Consider the following 25,267-nt stretch of genomic DNA (forward strand, 5'->3'; position numbering starts at 1 on the left):
TTTTTTAAAACTTTATTTAACATCATTCATGTTAAATAAAGTTTAAAAAAAAAATGATGCTTAAATCTAAGTCCCGGTCAGGGGCGCCGAGCGGTTGCTCGTGAAGTTCTCGGCAACCGCTCGGCGCCCCTTACTCTCCGTGACTCCGTCGCTGTGCCGGCATCTCATGTTGAGCGCCGGACTATTCCGGCTCTCAACATGAAATGCCGGCACCGCGGCAGAGAGAGAAGACGGATGCCTCCCGCTCTCACCGCAGGACTCCGGCAACAAGGTAAGTGGGGGGGGGTGTAGTTTGAAGGGTGTAGTTTGAAGGGGCAGAGGGGGGGGTGTAGTTTGAAGGGGCAGAGGGGGGGGTGTAGTTTGAAGGGGCAGAGGGGGGGGTGTAGTTTGAAGGGGCAGGGGGGGTGTAGTTTGAAGGGACAGGGGGGGTGTAGTTTGAATGGACAGGGGGGGTAGTTTGAAGGGGCAGAGGGGAGGGGTAGTTTGAGGGGCATGGGGGGGTAGTTTGAAGGGGCAGTGAGGGGGGCGCCAGAGGAGTAGTCCGCACAGGGCGCCACAACGCCTAAGGCCGGCTCTGGTCCTGACATATGTAAGCTCTACATATTAATAATTTCACAGACAAGTTCCCCCATCCGATTTCTATGTGCCACCAGCTGTGACACTCCAAATTGGACAAATCTCTAGTTTATTAATTATGCAAACCTCATATGTTAAATAGTGGTTTATGAGCTTGCTGTGGATTTTTTATATGTTGGCCTGATATAAAATGTTCCAATCCCATTACCTCCAAATGATTTAGGGAATTTAAGGAAAACAATCCAAATAAAATATAACTCAATTATGGGAGCACATTCAACGTTATCTAGATGGTAGGGGCTTAGCGGAAATGATAAAACATTAGGCTGCATGAAAAAAAAACTAAATAAAATATATGTGTTATACCTTTTAACTGTGTGGACAAACATTTTATTAAACAAAAGAAATCAATATGAGTATCATTTAAAAAGAAGCACAATATTACGGATGTAATGGAATCTTGGCATTGATATGTCAGCCTGCCTTTATCTGCAAGTGATCATAGCAGAGCATGGCTTGACTGGCAATGACAAGGTGGCCCTGGCACTTTAAGGCCAGTGGCTGCCTGATGACATATGGACAGCCGATGGCTGGATATGCGATGCAGCACACTACGTTTTTATGATATCATACCATGCGGCTGGGACGCACACTACATCGCCCAATCAATCGCTAGTGTGCCAGATGGCTAGCCTTAAGCATAAGGATAAGAGGATCTCAGCTCCTCAACTACTTTAGTGTTTAGTGAGGAGATCTCTTGGGTGGCATCAAGCAACTGCCTCCTCATTGGGCTAGGTTGGTTGTACTTAAGGCTAGTACAACACTTTCAGGTAGCCATGTATTGTGTGGAAATGTCAAGTAGCATAGCTTTCCTAGATTAAATATGTATATAGGTCTGGATAAACCATTTGATTGTAGTAGAGAAAGTATTTTTGCTGAATAGACAGATAAGATAAGGTCTGGATAAACCATTTGATTGTAGTAGAGAAAGTATTTTTGCTGAATAGACAGATAAGATAAGGTCACCATGTGACAGGGCCTTTAAAAAAAACATGACTTTTGCCAACTCCTTCAAAGTTGTACGTTAATACAAGCAATGTGAAAAAATGCTATTTCACCACATTAACTATGCGATATGAAGTACTAATTTGCAAAATAAACTCTCCAGGGTTGTACTAACACATAGTAAATATGGTTAAGTGAAATCCTTAATCGTATCATACCGCTCATAAACCTCTCCGTAAATAAACCCTAAAAGGGTAATTATTCAGTCCTGTATTTTTATGTTTGATTGTGACTGGGGTTCCTTTTAGATCGCTTACAAATAGAACTTTGTTGTTTATCATTTATTTTCATTCGTTTAAAGGTATTATCAGATTTAAATTTTCAGTGGAGTCTGCAGTTTATCCAAGTGTTTATCGTTGAGTTGTAAGGCATTATCATAATCCTTTTAACTTAATTGGGTTTGTAAAGCAGTGTTTACTTACTAATATTGAGTTTTGAGTATTTCACAAATTTATGTTCGCAAATATTTATTTAACGCAGATTCTTGATTCTACATTAATTCTTGATTTTAAAATCCTTTATTCAAAAAATCTTAAATCCTCTAAAATGATCGCCGTTCTACAAAATGTGGATAATGGTTTTAATACGATTAATATATTTGTCCTATGTCAATTTTTATGTTGCACTTTGTCAGCCTACCTCTTGGGGTTATTATCTTTTAATTGGAATATCGATTACAAGAGGGTTTTATATTGACCGTTTGTGAATTCAGTACAAACGTGTAAAACAGGTAATTTAAGTATAAATTTAAAGTAAAACCATGGGGTTATATAGACATACCAAGCATCTTCAAAAATCAACCAATGATTTGCTATAAAAGAAACTGTCTGTAACCTAACATCTAACCATACCTAACACTTTTACTATCTATTAACAGTACCCCTTACACTATCATCTAAGTGTTAAGATATAACCCTTAAGCTGTTAGTTATTTTTGTGCTAGTTGGCTTTGAGACACTAAAAAAAATCTAAATTTTTCCCAAGATAGAGACACACAAAAATGTAAAAACTGCCCCAAACCCAAGGAAGGAATTTCGTCAAAAAAGGAAAGGAAAGACTCCAAAAGTATAGCATCCATCTATGTACAAAAATATGAAAAGGTAGACTCATTATCCTGTCTTCCCATTAGATTTGTGGTTATGGCAGTTTACTTAGAAAAGTAAGTGGTATGTATGAGGCTCTTGGGCCATGTGCTTTCAGACTAATATATATATATATATAATGAGGTTATTTTGGTGTAAAGATCCTTTCTCGTTCTGTAAAAAAGACGAAACTGCTTTGCACTCTCTTAATTTGTTGGGAGAGTGTTTACAAATCACAAGGTGTACTTAAGGCCTCATATCTTGTCCCATAATGCAAAATTTGCCTCAAGACAGCTACCAATACCCTGAAGTCCTGCCGATAAGAAAACAATATATAGTTTTTCATGGGTAAAGTGAAATCTTTTCGTGCAAAAGAATGCAGTAATTGTTGAAAATCTCTTGGCCTCCCATGGGCGAAAATTTTTACCAGACCTCTGGCATTCATAGGGTTAAAGTGTTGACCTGCTACCAACACAGCAATCTTCAGATATATCTAGGAAGCAGTGAAAATTGCTTCCAAAGGCTTCATTAGTAAATGCTGCCTTCTTTTTTCAAATCCAGTTACAACCTGACACACAAAACATTTAACATGAGTAGTCGGGTCAGTACTATTTTTGGTGCCACAGCCTAGAATTTCTATTTATACCTTTATGTGTCTCAGTTCTATTAAGAACTCTTTGTTTCCTTAGCTGTCTGATTTTTATATCTTTTTTGTTGCCGGTGTGAACTGTTGCTTTTAATAGATACTATAAGTCATGTTACAAATGCTTCCATTTGTCTTTGAATCCTCAAATGGAAACGATAGGATATGCATTCATCGTAGACATTTGCTGTAAGAAAGAGCTGACCTTTTTATTATTATATGGCTGAGTCAACCCATGAATCTCACACTATGGAGCCATTCGTTAGTGATGTCATCTTCACTTATGTTGAAGGAAAGGAGACTGAAAAACCAAGAAAACACATATCTTATAGATATGAAAAGGCAGCAGTATTTATACATTCGAGTATAATTATATAATGGGGTTATTCAGAAATGAAGCCAGAAAGAAATAATATAGCAAAATATATAATTGGATTCTCTGTACTGTACAATGTAATAGTAAACAAAGAAGAGTTTTCTATTAAAAAAGTTAATTCAATCATAAATGAAACTGAGATGATCCACCACAAGAAGATTAGCCCCATTCATTAGACACACATTAGTAGGTGACCTTGGAAGGAATATTCAAAGCTGTATCCAAACCAAGAGGTGACCCTTAGAAGCATAAGAGGTTATTCATCGATTACCCAGGCTCTTATAAGGAGGTTTTCTGGAAAACAAGTGTTTGTTCAAGGGTAGAAGAGTGCAAACTCCCTGCTCCTCTTGGACCATAGTTTTCTAAATTCCCATACCAGCCATTGGTGGAATGACTGATGAAGCGCTATGGAAAACACGGCATGATAATACCCAGAGCTCCTGTGCATCCTCAGCGGTGGGGCCTAGACTGAGACCCAGCTTGTTTGCCCCTTTTTTCTAACTATATTGTTCACTGCTGTCAGAGGAAAGTATCTGTTAAATCCAACCTATTTTATGTTGTGCTCTACTAACCGAATAGCTTGTGTATAGAGTATAGCAGAATAGATTATTTCAGTAAAATGCTTCTTAACCCATATTTATAGCTGTATTCCTCAGAATCTTCTTGCTACGATAGTATTATACTGTCAGTATTAATAACAATAATTTCTGATCATCCTCTTTGGGGTTTATTCACTAAAGGGAAAGGAGAGTTGTGATTTCATCACAATGCATTACGGAGGACAAACACTCATACATTTCTAAAGAAAACAGTGGAATTATGCATAATATAGGACCTGTTTTAACTACACATTATACAGCGCCAGCAAAGCTCTTTCCGCAGTAGACGCTCAGTTGGGTTGGACCTTTATAGTGAGGTCACTCTTGCCTGCTTAGCAGTTCCTAAGCTTGTCACTATATTAATGCAAAGGTCTCAGTCCCTTTTAGCCCTTTCACCATCAATGACATACCATGCTATCATGAAAATAGTGAGCTTTAAACCCCGAACAGCAGCATGGTATGCTGTAATAAAATCCTTCTCTAATCTGTTGCAGAGAATAAGATGGTTCCTGGTGCAGGGGGCCACCTCACAGCAAGGGTAGTCCACTATCTTTGGAAGTCGTGCATGATTTTGCGTGGATACAAGACTTCTTTTAACTACGAAAGCCATAAGGCCACTTATGTCAAAAGAGTGCCCAACTGCTGAATATGACCGGCCGCATGTTATGTTTTTATGCTTACAGGGTATGGGTATTGGGGTATGTTGGGCAGCAGCTCACCAGGCATTTCCCATTGTGCCAGATGGCCATTCTGGTCCTGATGTTGACTACGATAATTAGCAGTTTCTAAAACTATATAAAGGTAGTATTTTGTACATGGAGTAGGAAACCTAGTATGGCTGCTTGCTACCATGAGTAGTTACAAAAATGTTATGTCTGACTGTAGGAAAAATTGGCTGATTCTTGCCATCATGCAGGGATCAAGTAGTGATCCAGCCTTTCCAAACCACCTCCCGCAACCCTGGAGAAACTCTTACAGGTCTCCACTAAAAAAAGCTGCTTTTTACTGGGGCCTTGCGATACTTTCTTTTTGTGAATTGAATATGAATCTTTATTAATCAGTGACATTACATTCATCTTAAGCTGGCTAGTTTGGAAAAACTCATCCACCAGCTGCTCTAAGGACGCTACCATAAGTACAGGCTGGTCTGCATCTACATATATATATATATATATATATATATATATATATATATGACATGTGCAAAAGGGAATTATGTTCCCTGCCCATTCAGTTTGGATGAAAATCGGGGGGCCTTTTTAATTCCTTGCTCGCTGCTCATTCACTTTTACGCTCACATCCTCATTCACTTTCTCACACTCTCATTCTCGTTCACTCTCACGCTCTCTAAATGTTTCCATATGTTCTCTGCCAATCATTCCCGCTTCTGCCGACCACTTCCACATCTTCATCTACTATCGTGTCTCTTTCATCTTCTCTTTTACATCTTTTTTATATTCTGTCTTCGTCATCTATCAATCTATAATTGCCAGAGGCAAAAGTCTTCATTAGAGGACTGTCTCTTGAAAATGGGGACAACCGTATCTGTGCCTCTCACAATGTCCTCAAATAAAATGTCACTCAAGAAATGTTTATTTTTCCTTTATTTAAAAGTCACAAAAAAAGTATGAATTGCATTCGAGTTTAGTATGTATTGTTGCTTTAAATTCTTATAACTTTCCTTTTGTAAAAGTGTCTAGGTTTACATGCCTGGTTAAATCATGCTTTATCATTAGCAATCATTGCTTTGCTACTCACACTTTATCAAGAGCTAAGTTGCATCCAAGGCAGCTGACTATATATTAACCATCAGGTAATAGATCCAATATTGTGCTACTTCAATGTGGTCTGCTACCGAGCCAGCAGTATATAAAAGTGTCATCCGAGGCCAATTATTTCCTTTTAAACTGCTGTGTGAGTATGAGGCCATGAATCCTTTTGACAGACATACTTTCTATTCTGGTAGAAGGGATTTTCACCCCCGAACACTCGGTTATTGTCAGATGTTTTTTCACCCCCCTTATGGTTTCATAGATCAATAGCTGAAGTCTCGTGCAGTAGGACTGGAGGTCACTAGTACTTTTAAGGAACAAGACACATAACATTATAGAATCTTACTAATAAAGCATCAGGCTTTCTCCTTCACCACCTTATGGTTTTAGCTGAAAAATATCCTCTAAAAATGCAAAAAAATGTATTTTCTTCCTCTCTAAGGAGTACACTTCACTTTGTCCTTGGTGCTTCAGAAGGACTTGCTCACCTCTGTGATCCTTTGGGGCATATGGGGCATTATTTATACTATAACTGCCTGTGGATAAAATCTTACAATACAATAAATTCTCAGTATGGAGGGGTGCATATCTGTGGATTGTTTTTTTCTTTAAATATGTAATAGGTATTTTTTATTTTTCTGATGCAACAGTAGCACTCTGAACTAGTTGAGGGGTTTTAATCTATCCCATGCTTTGTTCTTCTCTACTTCCCTACCTACAAAATCATTATTAACCTCCCTTATTAAATGATCCCCTACCTTTTGTAACGTGGTGGAATGTTTCCTCATTAATTATTGGTTAATTATTTTCACGGTCTCGTATTGTAACAGCACCGTGGAAACTGTTGTCTCTGTATAATTAAATGTAATGTAATTGCACCTTTCCTGACATTAGATAGTCCTTCACTCTTAAATCATATTTCTAAGAAACCAGTACAGAGTAAGGATTGCCTCCTTTTGCCTTGATACTCTTTGAGAGCTTGCACCAGGATGCGGATGTAGACTTGTTTTTACTGGAGAAGATTAGGGTTACCACATTTAGCATTTTTTTCAGAACACAGATACATTTTACACAGTGCTGACCAGCTCATGTAAAGCACTGCCTCTACAGTACATAGGATGTACAACCTCAAAAGTCAGTTATGGTTATACATCTCCATACCCAGGATCTTCTCATGGTAAGCTACAAGGAGATCTTCCTCTTCTGGAAGAGCTAGCCCTAGACAGCCTTAAATGGGCTGAGAGTAGGAAGGTAATGGGGGTGGTAAAACACTGCTTCTCTGACTAGAGAAAACAGATCCAGAGGCCCCGGTGAAATGCTGTGTTATCTCACATGCTCGAGCATCTAGGGTTGTGCAGCCACATACCCGCACCCTGACACAGCAGCTGACGTTAACCAGAACTAAACAAAACTAAGCAGAGTATCAACAGAAACGTAGCAAGCAAGGAGGACAGAGCAAGAAACATAACCAGACAAGACGTACATAATACAGGGCACAACAGAGGACAGGGAACAAGGCAAGAAACACAGGGGAAGGAGTGAGGAGCTGGAATCCTCAGACGCTTCTCCTTTAAGCAAGAATAGGACAACTAAACTGGGACATGGGGAGAGGAGAAAGGAACCGAAATCCTCAGATGATTCAGGGAATAGAGGGCAAATGCACATAAGAGACAGACAAACATGAATACAGGAACTAGCCTAGGACTATGTAATAACCATTGGAGATTCCGTCACATCATATGGCCATAATATGCTTAGCTCACCGCTACGCAAAGTACTCCAATATTTGGTGGGTCCTAACGCTAAACCCTGCCTACTGAATCACTAATAAGCTGAAACCAAACAATGAATCTAAACACAAAACCAAGGACATACCTTTAGACTGAAGACTGAGACAGACATAACAAATGGGTGGGGCAAACCTTATAAAGGAAACAGAGCTAACGCAAAGAGCAGGACTGGAATCCAGGAATCAGAGGTTCAGGACAGAGCATATGGAAATGCAGGAACAGATTACAGCAAAACATGGGTACTGAGGCAAGGCAGGGAAGAACAGAGATATGCAGCTCCGCAGCCTGAATGGACCCTGACACTAAGGATATCATTTAATATCTGGGCACTCATAGAAAATGCCATTCTTCTGTTTTATGGCAGAACTTAGACTTTAGTATGTTATCCCCATATAAATCCACATGATATTTGAAACAAAAATAGTCATCACTTCTACAAGGCAAGCAAACATATTATGTCCATTTCAATAAAAAAATAAGGAATACTCGGTTTTAAGAAAACTTCTACAATTTTTTTTGGTAAACCTTTATGTTTTTATAATTTGCGCTTTTTACTCTATTAGTGTGGTTTTCTACTGTCCTGGTTTATTGATTCCTGTATTCATTAAATAAGTCTTCTAAAAATTAAATGACCACAGATGCTTTATTTTTTACTCAAAGTTGCCAGCCTTCTAGAACAAGAAGGGTTAAGGAACATTTCTTTTTGTAAATTCATCCCAAAATGTCATTGCTTTGCCCAAGTGTTGAGCAAATACATGGAGGTAAACAGATTCCCATGACCCTGATGTTTTAATTAAAATAAAATCCTGGAGACGACGAGTTAGGTCCAGTTACAGTGTGTGAAAAGTCAAAAGGTTAAGACAAAACATTATTTATGGTGGAACATTATGCCCTTATATTTTTATTTATAGTCTGTGAATAAGTGATAGAAGAATGAGTCACAAAATTCTGTGCGCTGCTACATACATATTTATAAAACTGTTACCAGCTTATTAAAAAGAAAAGTCTGCAAACGCTAAACTTGTACAACATTAAAAAAAGTTACATTTTATTAAAATTTGCAAGTAAAAAAAAAAAAATGCCAAAATTAATTCTAATTAACCATTTTGGTGTCTGTGGGTCCTCTGGCTCTAATAATTAAAATATATGTAATGTTTATATTGATTTTCAAGTTACTGCAGTTATGTGTGACCTACATTCACAGAGTGAGATTTTTTTAATGATGTTACTTACTCGTCACATTGACAAAATACCTAAAACTTTCGGTATGGAACATCTAGAATGTTGTAAAAATTTCAGTAATTTGTAAATGCCAAAGTGAAATATTTATCATAGTGTGGTTATTATGTTGTGCGTGTTAAATAAGAAATTGTAAGCCAAGTTCTGCCAAAACAGCAATTTTCAGGAACGGCGCTATGCCCAGACAGTCTTCAGTGGGTAGGAAGTAGGCGGAAAGTGGGTGTGGTGTAGGCAGCAAGGGGGAAACAAGGCTTCATGCAGAGACTCTGGGTCAAACCTACAAACTTACCTGGAACCCCCCCCAGGTAAATACGGTCTTCCCATCAATACACACGTCCTAAAACGTGGGATTGTGTTGGGGTAGATTGGTGTTCTAATAGATAAATATTTCTCCTCTATTGCTTCTTCATCCCATGTGTTGTTGGGGAACACCAGGTTATCACATCAAAAAAGAGTATCCAGGTTCCTGGCCCTGCACGTGCTATATTTTGCAGAGTTACAAAAAACAGTTTTCTTCATTTGAGACAAAAGAGAGAAAAACGGAACTGAAAAACAATAGAAAAGAAAGAGATAAAAAGAAAAAGAGATAAAAATAAAAAAGGAAAGGGAATGAATGATAGACAAGATTAAAGAAGGAGATAACGATCTGCCTCCCCCTTTTCTTGTATTATTATAATGCAATAGTTAATCTTTCTGTCGTATTGAACTGCATTCGGATGTTTCAAATGTGTTTTATTGCACTACCATTCATAATAACGTTGTTATAATGCTGTTATAGCTATTTGAATGTGTTCATTTATATGTCATGATGCGGATCTGCTGTGAAACTGCTCGACTGTGCTCTATCCTCTTAATAAAGACATTTACAAAAAGGATATAAAAGAAAGGATGAATGAGATGAGATGGAAGATGGACAAGAAAGAAAAGAGCAACGGTAAGGTGAAAAGGAAAGAAACGATAGAGAGAGCCAAGAAAGAATAGAGAAAAGGTGAGAAGGAAATAGAATATATAACTGGCTCAAGATTAGGCTTGCTTCATCATTCTGTTGACAATGCAGATGGAAGCTGAATTCAGATTCCTCTTCCAAGTGTCTGTTGCCAGCAAATATGGCTGTGGGTTTGTGTTTTATGGTCAATCTGCTGTGAACATAAGCTCTGCTTTAATGCCAAATGTTTAAGGACATGTATTTACAAGACATTCTAATTTCCTGCAGACTGACAACCGAGGAAATATTGTGGTCCAAGAATAAACTCCTATTGTAATTTATTAGTGGAAACAAATAAAGTCAATATTTACTTAAATAGTTAATAGTCTTAGCATATGCTCACTGGTTGAGCAGAGAGCTACACCACAAAATGACAAGATTTCTTAAAAGGGCATTATTTTAAAATCTGATATTTGCAGGGGGGGGCGTGTGATGGACGCACACACATAAGCACGTTTGCTCACTCACAGGCAGAGTGACGGAGAGAGCAACGAATAATGGAATTCATTTTGAGAGTTTGAATGAACCCTGGTCACCTCCACTGCGTGATCGTCTGCTGGACCTAGGATCTTCTTTTTTATACTTAAACTTACAAATCAATTAAATGTAACTTCCCTTCGATGTTAATATACTGATAAACTCAGGATATCTTTCAGGATATCTCTCCGGTGGTAAGTGACCAACTATTTACAGGGAGACTCTTTGATGAATTTTGTAGGAAACATAAATATCAACTTTTTTTTATCCCTTTTTTGTGTGAATCATGTTTATAGGAATTGTGTCTATCTGCGTTATTGGGCAAACTTTAATTAAATTTTATTATTTAACTTAACATTAAATCATACGGGATCAATTCTGGACAATAACAATTGATCTTTTATCTATGATCATTTTGACTATGTACATTGCTATCCCATTAATTTTGGACCATTTGATTTACAGACTCAAAGGATTATGTTTATTTGGCTTAATAGGGCAAAGCAATTCAATCATGTCATATTATTTCTGGGATTATATAATCACTAATCAATGAAATTCTGGACTCCTAAACTCTATGGACTTAAGACCAATTATTGGAGATGCGACTGAAAGCCTTAACTTGTCCCATTCCTGAGAGTGTTTTCGTAGACACCAAGATATCATAAAAGGTGGAGGCTGGAGGAGGAAGGAAGAGAAAGGAGAAAGAGAAAAAGAAAGAAAGAAAAAGTAAAGGAGTTTACGGGATCAAAACCTTATTTAATAGCTAACTGTTTCAGTTTCGGTTGACATACTGTATCTGTTCCTATTTCATTTGGAATAACATCACGGCTCCCAAAAAAAAGATAAGGCGAAAAACTACAATTCAGATAAGAAGGCACAACATTTTACGCAAGATCAATGGAAATGTCTAATTTCAAATTATAAACATTATAACGCAATTTAAATCTCAAATTCACTGGATGAAAAAGGCAATAATCAACAATGATTAACACAAGAATTTATCTCTCAAACGATCGATAAGTTACATATCTAACTCCATTTACATTTTATGCTTGGTTAAGCAGGGTTCTCCTGACCCTTTGTTTCTGTAAGTCGAATTGTTATGTTATATACTATTTATTGTGCCCTGCTTATCCATTCTACAGCTCTGCAGAATAGGATGGTGCTATATAAAACAATAAATAACATGAGCCTTAAGATGGACCTTGAAACCAATGTTCCGGATTTCAGATAGCTAGTCTACTCAAGCAACTGCACTCTTGGAAATACAGGAAGATTAGAAAAGTGTTCAAATAATAAAATAATAAACAGGGCTCTGGAAACCCCCCCAAAAAAAAACCAAAACCTTGAATATAAAAACCTGACGTAGATTGTATAGGAAGAAAAATATCAGAGTTAAAGGTATACCAGAAACTGTTCAGACAGTCAACTCGGAACATATATATTTCATCTCAGGCTTTAGGCCCATGTCCGTTTGACAGATTCCACAGACTATAAACCATTATATAATAAAATGCTATCATGCAAGAGGCTAGAAATAATATTCTATAAGAGAAGATCCTTTTAAAAACATTATATTTTTAGCAACAACAGAAGAAGATCGTGAGATCTAATTCAAAAAACAACCGAACACCCTACAAATGGAGGCTTCCAACTGCATTAATACTATCCCACAACAACTCATGTCACCTTACAGACCCCTGCCAGCTTCGGAAAAAAATGCCTCTATGGGGTTTGCTTATATTAAACAAAAGCAAGGGAAGAGTCTCTAAAGCTGTTTTTTTAATTATATTGAAATTTTGGGAAATAATAAATGCATTTATACCAGCATGACTTGTCGTAACTGTTCGATATGGATATTGCACTAATTTTCGCAGAATTTGATGTTCTCTCTTAGTAGTGACTGAAATTTTAGAGTTAAGTTGTTATGGTATGACTTGAATTGATTATATATATATCTATATATATATATATATATATTGGGTTATCTTAGAGGTGGGAGATGAAAAATGTATAGTATAAATTTCTGTATAATTTGCATGACACTGATACGCCAACCCAGGATATTAGAGCCTTCTTATACAAACTGAATTTACCTGAAATATCTGATGATAAAAGACAATCCCGAATCGATCTATTTCGCAATTTGAGATTAGAAATACTATTAAAAAATTGGGAAATACCCGGGTCCAGATTGCTTTTAACCATCCTTTTTTTTCTTAATTTGAACGGATTATTTCACGGATTATAAGTATTTACAACAAGAGACGCTTCAAGCCACGATCTCTCCTATTTTAAAAACAGGTAAGGATCCCAGTCGACCATCGAGTTATATTGAATTTTTTTCCCAAAATCTTGGCAGAAAAACACAAATTAATTATTATTCTAGATATTATCCATGAGGACCCGTCTGAATTTGTTCCGGGTACAGACGCATCAGACAATGCCCGCAAGATATTTTACTTTATCCATAAATTTACTTCTCAACATCTTTTTGGCATTAGATGCTGAAAACAGAGCGAGCTCGAAGTTTATAGATGCGGTTTTAGATAACTTTGGAATTGTGGGTTTATTTCGAGACAATAATAATAATGCTACTATACTGAAATCCCAAACAAAGGTAGTTGGCCCCCTACAGGGATGTCCGCTGGTCCTGCTGCCATATATCTTGACTATAGAACCACTAGCTAAAATGATTGGGCAACTCTTGGACATTTATGGAGTAAGCATGGGCCCCCAAATCTTAAAAATTACTCTTTATTCTGATGATGTTTTTCTATCTTTAACATAAATCCACACCAGTCAATTCCAACTGTATTAAACGTCATCCAGCAAGTATTCCAAATATAAAATAAGTCTTAATAAAGCACAAATTGGTTCTACTTATGATTAAGTTGGGGGAAAATATTTGCTGGGTATAATCATATCTGATATGAAAAATATGATTACATTTAATCATCTATACCTACTTAAAGGTATTGAAAAACATCTGATTGCTTGGAAAGGCTCTGATATATCCTGGCTTGGATTTATAAATGTGATAAATGCTTATGTAATTCCTTAAATTCTGTATCTTTTAGAACAATTCCACTTTATTAGTATATATAAATATCCTGCGTCAGCTTTACAGAACAATAGTAGATTACATTTTTGCAAAATAAAAAGAATTTCTCAAAATATACTGAAAAAAAGAACAATAAAAGAAGGAGTCTTATTTCCGGATATTCTTACCCGCCGTCAAGCTTCCATGATTTCACACTTTCTGGCCTGGGATAAATTTAATCAAAACTTTCCTTCCTGGTTAGAAATTGAACTTTTTTCTTACTATTTTGGGCCAACAACTATAAAAGACTATAAAACCATGTCAATAATACATGATACTTTAACAACTATATATAAAAAGGAAGTTTAATGTACTAGATGAGTTAATCACAGCTTCCCCTATTAAAAACTTACAATATAACATAAAGAATATTAAGTTAAATGATTGGCAAGATAAAGGAATTTCCCAACTTTATTATGAATCTATGCTTTTCCCTCACATTCAAATTCTCATATTCAAAATTGCAAAGAAATAGTAGATAATAATGGTATAGATTATTTTTTTTTTAATATACACAAAAAACTGGCCAGATTAGCAGACATCAGAAACTGCAGCAAGGATTCGTTATCGATGAGAAAGATGACCATCAGTTGAAACGGGGAAATGATTTGAATAACTGGTTTCTCCGGAAGAATGGGGGCAGGGTACTCTAATACTCAAATAAAATATATATTCCATAAATTTATTTTAACTTTATTACACAATTACCACCCTAAAGTATCTGGTTTCTATTAGACTTTATAAAATGAAAAGGTCTCACTTGGACTGCTGCTGGAGATACCCCTCACCTGGTGGTTCTATGTTTCTGGTGGAACTCTGAAGATCTTAAGTTTCAATTATGTAAACTTTTAGATATCATTTTTCTGTTCAAACTCTCTCTTGTCACAGATGTTTTTGTTTCACATAGACTTTCCCTCTTGTAATAGAATTCTAAAAAGTAAACAAATTTGTATCTTTATGGCAACCAGAATCTGTATTGCCAGGAACTGGAGGATAAACAATGGCCTGATGTTCTGAACTAAATACAATACCAACATAGAATGGAGTATGGTTTCTATTTAGCTCGGGGCTGCTCAGATCTGTTTAAAGAAATATGGTCATCTAAATCTAAATATATCTTAGTTTTCAGTGGAAAAAATCCTTCATGGGCTGCAACGGAGCCCTTTATGAGTGAATGCTATACAGTTGTGATGAAAAGTTTGCATGCTCTTGGAGAATTGGTAATATATGCACCAAGTGAGCAGGCAAACCATGTTTCTTTTATTTATTATGGGATTCATATTCAACTGCAAGTTATAACAGAATGGGACAATCATAAAACAAAACGTGGCAACAAAAAAAATGAATTGACCCCTGTTCAAAAGTCTGCATACCCTCAGTTCTTAATCTGTGTATTGCTACCTTTAGCATCAATGACAGCGCGCAGCCTTTTGTAATTAGTTGTCTACGAGACCCAAAATCTAGCAGGTGGAATCGCTGCCAATTCGTCATGGCAAAATGCCTCCAGGTCATGCAAAATCTTTGGTTGCCTTGCATGAACAACACGCGTGATATCTCTACTGAGTGGCTCGATGATATTAAGGTCAGGAGACGGTGATGGCCACTCCAGAACCTTCACCTTTTTCTGCTGTAACCACTGGAGGGGCAACTTGGTTTCCTTGTGATTCAGGTCATTGTCGTGCTGGAAACTCCAAGAGAGTCCCATACGCTGCTTAGGTGCGAAATAATGCAAATTGTCTGCCAGTATTTTGTGGACATCGATGGCAAGATGAATGCAGCATGTCACACACACACACAATCAGTGAGCCACCATGCTTCACAGTGGGGAGGGTATTCTTTTCGCTATAGGCCTTGTTGACCTCAAACATAGCGCTTGTGGTTGTGACCATAAAGCTCTATTTTGGTCTCCTCACTCCAAATTACAGTGTGCCAGAATCTGAGGGGTGTCTCAAAGTGTTTTCGGGGCATATTATATCGGGCTTTTTTGTTGTGTTGGCTTCTTTCTGTTAACTCAACGATGCAGCTAATTTTTGTTCCAGTATCGGAATGTGCTTCTTGAACCAACCATACTGTCTTTATCCAGAGCGGAGTTTTCTTTGTATCCGGAACAATTCTTCTGGCAGTTGTGGCTGAAATCTTTCTTGGTCTACCTGGCCTTGGCTTGGTATCAGGAGATCCCTGAATTGAGATAAATAACCCTTTTATGATCAAGATTTGCCACGATAGCAAAATAAAGTGACCAGGGATTTGTTGCCATCTTCAACCACAATTCCCTTTTCTTATAAAAATAACTTTTACCAAAATTATATGTTTATCCCAAGAACAGATGGGGCTTTTTAATACTATTTTTACACGCATTGTCTATGAATAACAGAGAAAAGCATTTTTAGATTTTTTGTGCAGATTATACGCCTATTCAAAGTACTACATTTTTCCTTTTGTTTTGCTAGCCCCAATGACTTGCCTGCAGTAACTTGGAGCATTGTTTGCTCACGCACATACTTTGCACTGCTTCTGGGTATTGGTTTTGGAGGCAGAAGTAGGATCCCTGCCGCAAAAGCCTAAAAGCATTTTCAATTCCACACTTGCAGGCCAAGGGGGGTCTGCAGTAATTCCAAATGTTACGTGTTGTGTTAGCTTTCTGTGTAAGGAAGTAGTATTTGGTCACGCTCGTTCTCATGCACTCTTTTGCCTACTTCCTACAACGTCTGGGGCTAGCCCCTCCACTACATGCAGATAGCACTGCCCCTTGGATGTCAGCTAACATTAGAAAGCCCCCAAGTATGCTCATCCCCTATAGAATTATAATTTGCTTATTTAATTATAAGACCACCCCCCAAAATCTGAATATTAGTTAAAAAAGCCTGAATATAAGACTACTCTATAAGAAAAGTTTTACTTGCAAATATTAATTCTCATGTAAACTTTTCATATTTAATAAAAACTATGATTGAGAAAAATGATTGTTTTGGTTTTTATTTTCATTTGCCACTTTGCCCTGTTATGCACATCTGCCCCCCAGAAATGCCTTATACCCCCTATATGCCACTCTGTCTCCCTGACATGCCTTTTAACCCCCTATTTGCCACTCTGCCTCCAGAAAACCATTATACACCCCCCGCCACCGACTTACCAGTGCATCCATAGACTTGTCCCCCGAGCTTCAGACTGCTTGGTGTCTAGCGGGGGCAGCCGGTGGAGGTCTTTGTAATGTACGCAGACAACCTCGGCTGCTGCTGGCCGGTACTTCTGGCCGGGGCTTCTACGACTGACTCCCAGAAGGTCACGCCACGCCGGCGTTCCGTCATAGAACCCCCTGCGCGCATCCCACAAACGTTCACCGGCTGCCAGGGAGAAGGAGCTAGGTCCCTTGCGGCGCATCTGGATCTTAGTCTTATAATCAGACCTCAAATAAAGGTTTGACTATAAGATGACTTCGAATATAAGATGAGGGATATATGACAACATACCTAACACAATGTGATGTACGCACATTCCTTATTTGTGACAATTTTTAACCATCCAACAGCCACAAACATTTTGTATTACACAATCTTAATTGCCATTTTACTAGAAAAATAAAAATCTTGTAGAGTAGTTGGAGGTCATTTCATCCTATTTGCCATTTATGACAGCCTAGTTTTGGGAATAAACCTTAAAATATCATGTTACCCGTAGCATCTGCTACTGTAATCAACAAGCTGTTTTTTCATCGAGTCAGTAAACATGTTTTCACATAAGGCGGCCCTCTATCAGGACCATCGCATATTCAAGGATTGTTTGGTAATGTGTTTCTAAAATGTCTTAATACAGCAAGGTTTATTAACACAGAAAAATGATTAGGTAGTACATTAAGGCAAAAAAATGGGATGTGTACTATAAACATAACTGTGTTGGCAATAATAACGATACCACTCCACTATAGGAGCTGATCCCTGAAAACCCAAGTTTTCCAGTGCAGCTGCATGTTAGTAAGTTGAAATTTGGCTTATATGATTCATCAGACTTTGGTGGCATGCATACACTGGCTCATCCTGCCCCATGCCCTTGTTCGCAGCATGCATATATACAACACGTCCCTACAGACCTCTGCTTCAGCGCTCCCCACGCGTTGTGTGCGGCGTGAGTACCGAGTAGTGGGGTATGACATCATAACCCTGCCCTCAGCGTCAATCGCTGACACAACACAAGGCAGTGCTCTGTATTGACAAGACTTCCGCTCCCTTTCAGGGAAAGTCTGGGGTTCTGCTATGAAGCTCCTTCCTATGTTAGCAGGCAAGCACATGTAGGGCAATATCTCTGAAGACACTGTTCACCTAGATGGCTATATGTGCCACCAAATATACAGTTACGTTCACAATAAATCACCGTACTCGGGGGGTATTATAACCTTTGCCCATTTGCGCAAATTACAATAGTCTCTTGTGTTCTTTACCTTGGTCTCCATTTCTGGCCTCTAAACAGGCTTGTTCTCTCTACACCCGCACATAGGTACCCGAATGAACTGTGCATTTTACGGGACAAGCTCAGTCCTCCTTCCAGGAGAAGACATCTCAACTCTGGTTTAGCGCCAGTAATGATTACATGCATAATACAAAATAATGATGTTCTTCATATAACCTCCTAGTACATAATATGTAAATATATTTGATTATATTTTTCGATTTAACAGTCATGGCCTATTTCCAAAAAATATGAAAAAATAGTGAGAAATCCATAAGGTATTTATTTATTCACAAATTCCCTTTTTTACCACTACTTAATATTCTCATAACATATTTATGACACTAATAACCAGCTCTGATCCATTTTCCCACAGTTTGCTGCATGGGATAGACATTAAAAATAAATACGTGGAATGTGTTACTTGGCAACGTTTGATAGCTAAAAAGTAATGCTGCTTGGCTACGTCCTAATTAAGAATTGTATCTAAGTTCAAAATACTTAAATTACTGGAAGAGATTTCAAAATAAAAACATATTTACAATTTCCCACCGCTTTATGCAAAAATTAAAGACCTTTATGCAGGTCACTTGTATTTTTTATTCTAAATTAATTTTCTTCAGCCAACAATTAATGTTTTTCCCTAATTGTCTTTTGTATCAATCTGCAGTGGTGAAACCCGAATGAAAGGAATTTAATTAAGAACTTACTCAGGGAAAAGACCATTTTAGGCTTCACAGCCCAAAATAGTTTTTAACCCCTTGATGACAATTGCCGGTCCGGGCACGTCACGGAAAAACATGTCTTTCACAACAATTGACGTGCCAGGACCGGCACGCCTTTAAACGGGTGCAGAAAGCGATCTACTTTCGCTTTCTGCACCCAAACGGCGTTGGTGTAATGCCTCGACCTCAAGGCATTCAGCAACGCCACGATCGGCACTAAGGGGCCATCTATGGCCCCTCCCGGTGGCGTCAACATCCGCCATACATTGTATAGTCGGCGGACACCCGTTTTAAAAGCGTTTACTTAAATGGTGTCGCTGGAAGAAACACTTACCTCGGGATGGACTGTGACCGCTCCGGAGAGCTCCGGGAAAAAAAACAATAAAGATGAAAAAGTTCGCTAGATGGTCGCCAGACCCTCTAGAGAACTCTGGCTCCACTTGCAGGTTGAATACAGGTACTGCATTCAACCATGCAAGTAAATGGAGTCCAGCTTTCTAATCAGTGTGATTAGTAAAAATAAATTAAAAAATAAAATAAAATTAATAATTAGAAAAAAATAGTAAAAAAAACAGTAAAATGTAAAAATAATTTCCCACTGATGTCACTATCAGGGGAAACTTCAAGTTGAAAAAAATGTAAAATTTTTTTTTTTTTTTTTAAAAAGGCAAAAAAAATAAAATATATATATAAAAAATATATTTTTGTGAGCAAGTCCTAAAATTAGCATATTAGCTTAAAACAATTCTCGCATGGAAAGAGTTAAAATACTGGCATATTAAATGCCCATGGGGTGTCTACTTTTAAAAAATGTATGATTTGATGGGGTAAATTGAATTGGCCGGGTTCAACAATGTCCCAATTAACACGGGGGAAGGATGGCCACACATCTAATTTCCAATTAGAAAAATGCACACGTACCAAATGTGGCCTTTTAGTTCCCCCAAAAAATGACAAACCCATGCATGTGGGGTATCACTGTACTCAGGAGATGTTGCTGAACACATATTGGGGTGTCATGTGACAGCGGCATATACCAGGAGCTGTAAATTCATACATAACATAGGTGTGTGGGGGAAAAATACACACAAAAGAATACTACTGCAGACTTTGAAAAAATTCTGGTGGTAAAATGTGTGCATGCAAAGAGTTAAAATACCAGCATTTAAAATACCCTGGGATGTCTAGTTTTCAAAAATATATGGCTTTATTGGGCATACTGAAATGGCCCGGCTCAAAGATGTACCAAATAGGGCATGGGCAGTGGATCCCCAAATGCCAAAGTTCAACATTGAAAAATGCGCATGCCCCAAATGTGGCCCTTTTGCCCCCAAACAGCCAGGCTAAATCATTCATGTGAGGTATCGCTGTACTCAGGAGATGTTGCTGAACACATATTGGGGTGTTTTGTGATAGTGACATATACCAGAACCTTTTAATTCATACCTGAAGTAAAATGTGTGTGACAAAACAAATGCAAAAAAATGACTTCCACAAAGTTTGACAAAGACTGGTGTTAGATATGGTGCATGGAAAGAGTTAAAATACTAACATTTGAAATACCCTGGGGTGTCTAGTTATCAAAAATATATGGCTTTATTGGGCACACTGAAATGGCCCGGCTCAAAGATGTTCCAAATAGGACATGGGCAGTTGATCGCCAAACGCCAAAGTTCAACATTAATAATGCGCATGCCCCAAATGTGGCCCTTTTGCCCCCAGCCAGGCAAAATCATTCATGTGAGGTATCGCTGTACTCAGGAGATGTTGCTGAACACATATTGGGGTGTTTTGTGATAGTGACATATACCAGAACCTGTTTATTTATACCTAAAGTAAAATGTGTGTGAAAAAACAAATGCAAAAAAAATTACTACCATAAAGTTTGCTAAAGGCTAATGGTAGAATTAGTGCTTGGAAAGGGTTAAAATACTAGCATTTGGAATACCCTGGGCTGTCTAGTTTTCAAAAATATATGACTTGATGGGGTAAATTGCATTGGCCGGCTTCAAAGATACCCGAAATGGCACATGGGGGGAAGAATTACCAGATTTGGAAAAAATGGCTTTGAAATAGCAAAACGCTACCTGTACTTATTGCCCAATAATGTGTAGAAAAAAGCAAAAAAACATAAAAACATTGGGTATTTCTAAACTCAGGACAAATAGTAGAATCTATTTAGCAGGTTTTTTCATTACCTTTTATAGATGAGTAAAAGATTTTTCAACTAAAAGTTAGAAACAGCCATTTTCTTCTAAATTTTTCACCATATTTTATACTTTTTTTAATAGTAAATAATATGATACAATCAAAACAATGTCATCCAAAGAAAGCCCTTCTTGTCCTGAAAAAAAACAGTATCTAATGTGTGTGGGTTCAGTAAACGGGAAAGAAGAAAATTACAGCTAAACACGAGTAGCGCAGAAATGTTAAAACGGCCATTGTCACGAAGGGTACAAAAAGTAAAATCAGCCTTTGTCACGAAGGGGTTAAATAAAAACCCTTATAATACCAGCATGTAAATAGCCCCGGGAATAACCATCTTCGCTTAATGTTTTCAGGGTCTGCCTGATTATTTTACTAGTTAGGTCCTCTCTCTTCTGCGGGTAAGTAGCACAGTTGTGAATTGGTTGAAGATTTGGAGGAAGAAAAGGTTAGGTTATTTTTTATTTTTTTTTTATACAAACCCCTGCTTTACAAGGTAAAATAGTCCCTTTTTACTATTAAAAATAACCAAAATGATTCCACTGATTGCGCAATATAAAGCACAAGCTTTAGCTATAAATAGGCACCCGCGAAACAGCTTCTTAGCAAAGTAGAGAACACAATAAAATATTTATATATATTTTTTTTTTTAAGAAAGACGTTTTATTAAAAAATGTAGAAGTTACATTTCTGTGTTTTGGAATACGATCATGCACAGGGACCACAGTTATCTGATCAACAACACAACAAGCCCTATGAAACCGGAGCGTAACTGGTGTATCGTATTCCCAGATACTCCTTGCTGGCCCTTTCCTCTTCCAACGGTATATAACCAACGCTTTGAATATTACTCGACCCAAAGCATCCACTTCACCTTCACCAGGGTTGAGGAGACGGCATCTCGCAGTCCTGTGCTCTGTACACCAGAAGAAGGTACCAGAGGCACGCCACTATTTTGTGTTTAAAAAAAAAAAAAAAAAAAGTATGGAAATAAAATACTAATTTCTATTGAAGTCAAAGGGTTTCCACCACTGGGCAAACTGTAAAACTTTTTTCCTCTGATCCTCAAAGTTTTCCCGGAGGGCTTTTCTCCATACCCTTGGCTCCAGGTCCAACATTCCACCAATAATTTCCTATTTATAAAAAAATACCTGATTAAAAGTGAATGCCTAATAGTAAATTATATAATATGTTTAAATATTCCACTTAGGGGTTTATCCACTAAAGGGGGGGTGCAAATTATTTATGCTTTTAACTCTCTCCCCTATTAAGAAATGCAAACGCTTGGAAGCTTCTCCAACAATAAGGACTGGGCTGGCCTTGCTTAATGTCTAATTCAAGGGTTGAGGAAACTGGATAACTATATATATTATACAAGGCCAGCTAAGCTCTCCCTACAACAGAACCTTGCTGTGGTTGGCCCTCCATACGATATAATAAAGCCAAGGAGCAGAAAGACAACTCTCCGGCCAACTGTGCCTTTAGTGAATAGATCCCTTTATGTCTACGTTTCATGATATGAAGACAATGTCATACCTTGCCGAAGTAATGTGGGAATTTGTGTTCATTCTCAACGACGTGAGCAAAGCCACCTTGGAGCCCAAAGTCCACCGAAAAATATGGCAACCCTTTCGGAACCTAGGCAAACAAATAAAATACAATTAGATCATAAAATAAAATACTACATCTTTCAAGTACCATATGCAGTATATCTTCTAAAAAAATATATTCCTTCAATAAGGTTACCCAATTGTTAATTTTACTTTAGCAAGTACCCCTTTAAACAGATCCCCAAAATATGAACTAAAAAATAGGTTTTGAAATATCTCCAATTCCAGATGTACTTATGCAATATTTTCAGTTAAGTAATTGAAACTGAACTGCAAAATACCCAAATCCTATAGTTTACAGCTCAGTATACTTGATATATGTAATGGTATTTACAAGTCTGCATTACGCATGTCGTAAGGGCAAAGGGCAGCTCACCGAGAAGCACAGACTTAAGCGGTCAGTGCTCTGGCACTTAAAGGGTTCGGAGACTTTTGCTCAACCAAAAATGTGCATTAACTTCCGCAACCGAACATTTAATTACACATAAAAGAATAAATCAATGTAGATGAGGCATAACATTAGGGAAATACATATTAATCTACCTTGAAAATCTACGTTAATCCAGCATAAAAAGTATTGCATGCAATGTGATATGTAGATTAATGTTTAAATATTATAAAAATCCAATGAAAATGGGTTTCCAAAGCTTTCTTGATATGGAGAGAAATATCTACAACCACCTGTAGTGGAGTGGCCATAAAATAAAAAAATAATAATAATAAATATTATTATTATATTTAAATTTTAAGTCCCACCGTGCCCTTTGTCTGTTTACAATGGGATCTATACACAATAATGTAATATTTAAAGTACAGTAGGGACTATATGAATAAAAGATAATTATGATCTTTGGGGAACACATCTTGATTTACACATTTTTCCTATTTAATAGTTTATCTCATGGCAGCTTCAGATGGTGGCTATGATCAAGATAGAGTTTTTCACAAGGCACAACTGATATGATACCATTCATCAGTTGATTAGTTTGGAAAAATATTTTAAAATATACCAAAACCATTGATTCAATGGGGAACTCTGTTCATTTTTGTATTACTAAAAAAAACCAAATTTTTACAAATATTTTTTTAGTTTTCAAACAATTCCTGTTTTCACATATATTTCGGCTGCATATTAATCACGTAGACGTGCTCTAGCTCTGATTTACTAGGAAACACACAAAATCCTTACCATACTGCCTTGACACTGATACAGACTCAAAGGGGTTATGGAGGAAAGGACTTTATGATAATGTGACAGAAGTCCAGGTTATCTAATGACGTATCGGCTCCGTGGGGTGTTTCGGCATGAAATGTCTCCTAAAGTATCATGCCGCTGGCTACAACAGCCGCCTACAGGCCTACAAATAAAGGAAGCTAATTGGAACGAAATGAAATAAAGACCACCTAAAATTCTATTACTGCATACATACAGAACGCTATCTGCCCTGAAACCTCATGGAATTCAAGGTGAATTTGGCAAGTCGGAACCAAGTTTCAACTCATTTGTAGCCAACTGCCAAGAACTTGCAATTTACTAAATAGAGGCAAATGTCTCAAACATGACCATCGTTTGGAATAGCGAAATGTAGTATCTTCTTACCGAGCGCATGGTTTCCAAGAATTTTATTTATTTTTTAATAATCTACAGGTAATGAAGCAAAACGATGCATGGATGAAATACATCAATAGGTACAGAACTCGTTGAGACAAAATGACTACAAATAGTCATTATGGCAGCAAGTTCAGGCCAACATCTGATGAAGCTTCCACTTCACGCTACTTACAGATTTTCTAATGTCCTTTGAAGACAGGTCTATGAGCTTTTTATTCATGGACCACTCCTCATCACTCTCCATGATGGCTTTCTGTAATATGTAAAGAAAATGCGTCAATATACCCGACATTTCCGTTTTATGAACACGTCCAACTTGTCTGTTGGGTTATCCTCCGCTGTCAATTAGTGTTTTATAAGCCCAATGTAGCCCTCCAGGTTTTTCCCCAGGTGATTCAAAATTGGATTTACTTTACATAAATAATTTGCGTCTATCCATGGGACTTCTCTTCCAAGCATCATGCAGTCCCTGAGAAATTCGGGGGTGGAATCCAATCCAATTAAATAATTCAGCACCAATCTGGGCATTTAAAAGCAATAGTAATAGCATTATATGCAGCAGTGTAGGTGGAACAGCAGCCTTAAGAGAAATTTTAGGTTTTTGAGAGAAAAAGGTATGAGTGTTTCTCTTTCTGCAGTAATGTGGCAGTTTTGGGAAATAAACAAAACCTAATAACCGCGTTGACAGGAATAACTGGTTTTACTTACTAAGATGGAAAAGAGATTCAAACATATAAATAAGAGAGATTCTCTAACACTCCCTGTCACTCAGCAGGGTTGCATTTGCAATGTATTTCAGGTTAACCGCTGAATATGTTAAGACATGATTTATAGCTGCAATATCCATCCATAAATCTTTGATAATGAGATTTTAGTTGGCCCGCAGGAAATACTTCTGTACAGAGAATTGTTGCCTGATTGAAACAAGCTGATCTTTACCCTGCGCGTTATAGGACTTCAGT

General features: G+C 37.5%; 1 protein-coding gene across 1 annotated transcript in view; it reads right to left on the reverse strand.

Annotated features, from left to right (window-relative positions):
- Positions 1-22,081: 22,081 nt before the first annotated feature.
- Positions 22,082-25,267, reverse strand: part of LOC149288910 (pre-mRNA splicing factor cwf19l2-like) — a 70,584-nt gene continuing 67,398 nt past the window's right edge. The window contains exons 16-18 of the mRNA XM_089491176.1: positions 24,478-24,558; positions 22,620-22,721; positions 22,082-22,216 (exon numbers count right to left, since the gene is read on the reverse strand). Coding sequence (XP_089347302.1) covers positions 22,082-22,216; positions 22,620-22,721; positions 24,478-24,558 — 318 coding nt within the window. The remainder of the gene's footprint in view (positions 22,217-22,619; positions 22,722-24,477; positions 24,559-25,267) is intronic.

This window comes from Sceloporus occidentalis, unplaced genomic scaffold (assembly GCF_023333645.1).
Source record: "Sceloporus occidentalis isolate IW3139 unplaced genomic scaffold, rSceOcc1.0.p SCAF_49, whole genome shotgun sequence".
In the NCBI taxonomy this organism is placed as follows: domain Eukaryota; kingdom Metazoa; phylum Chordata; class Lepidosauria; order Squamata; family Phrynosomatidae; genus Sceloporus; species Sceloporus occidentalis.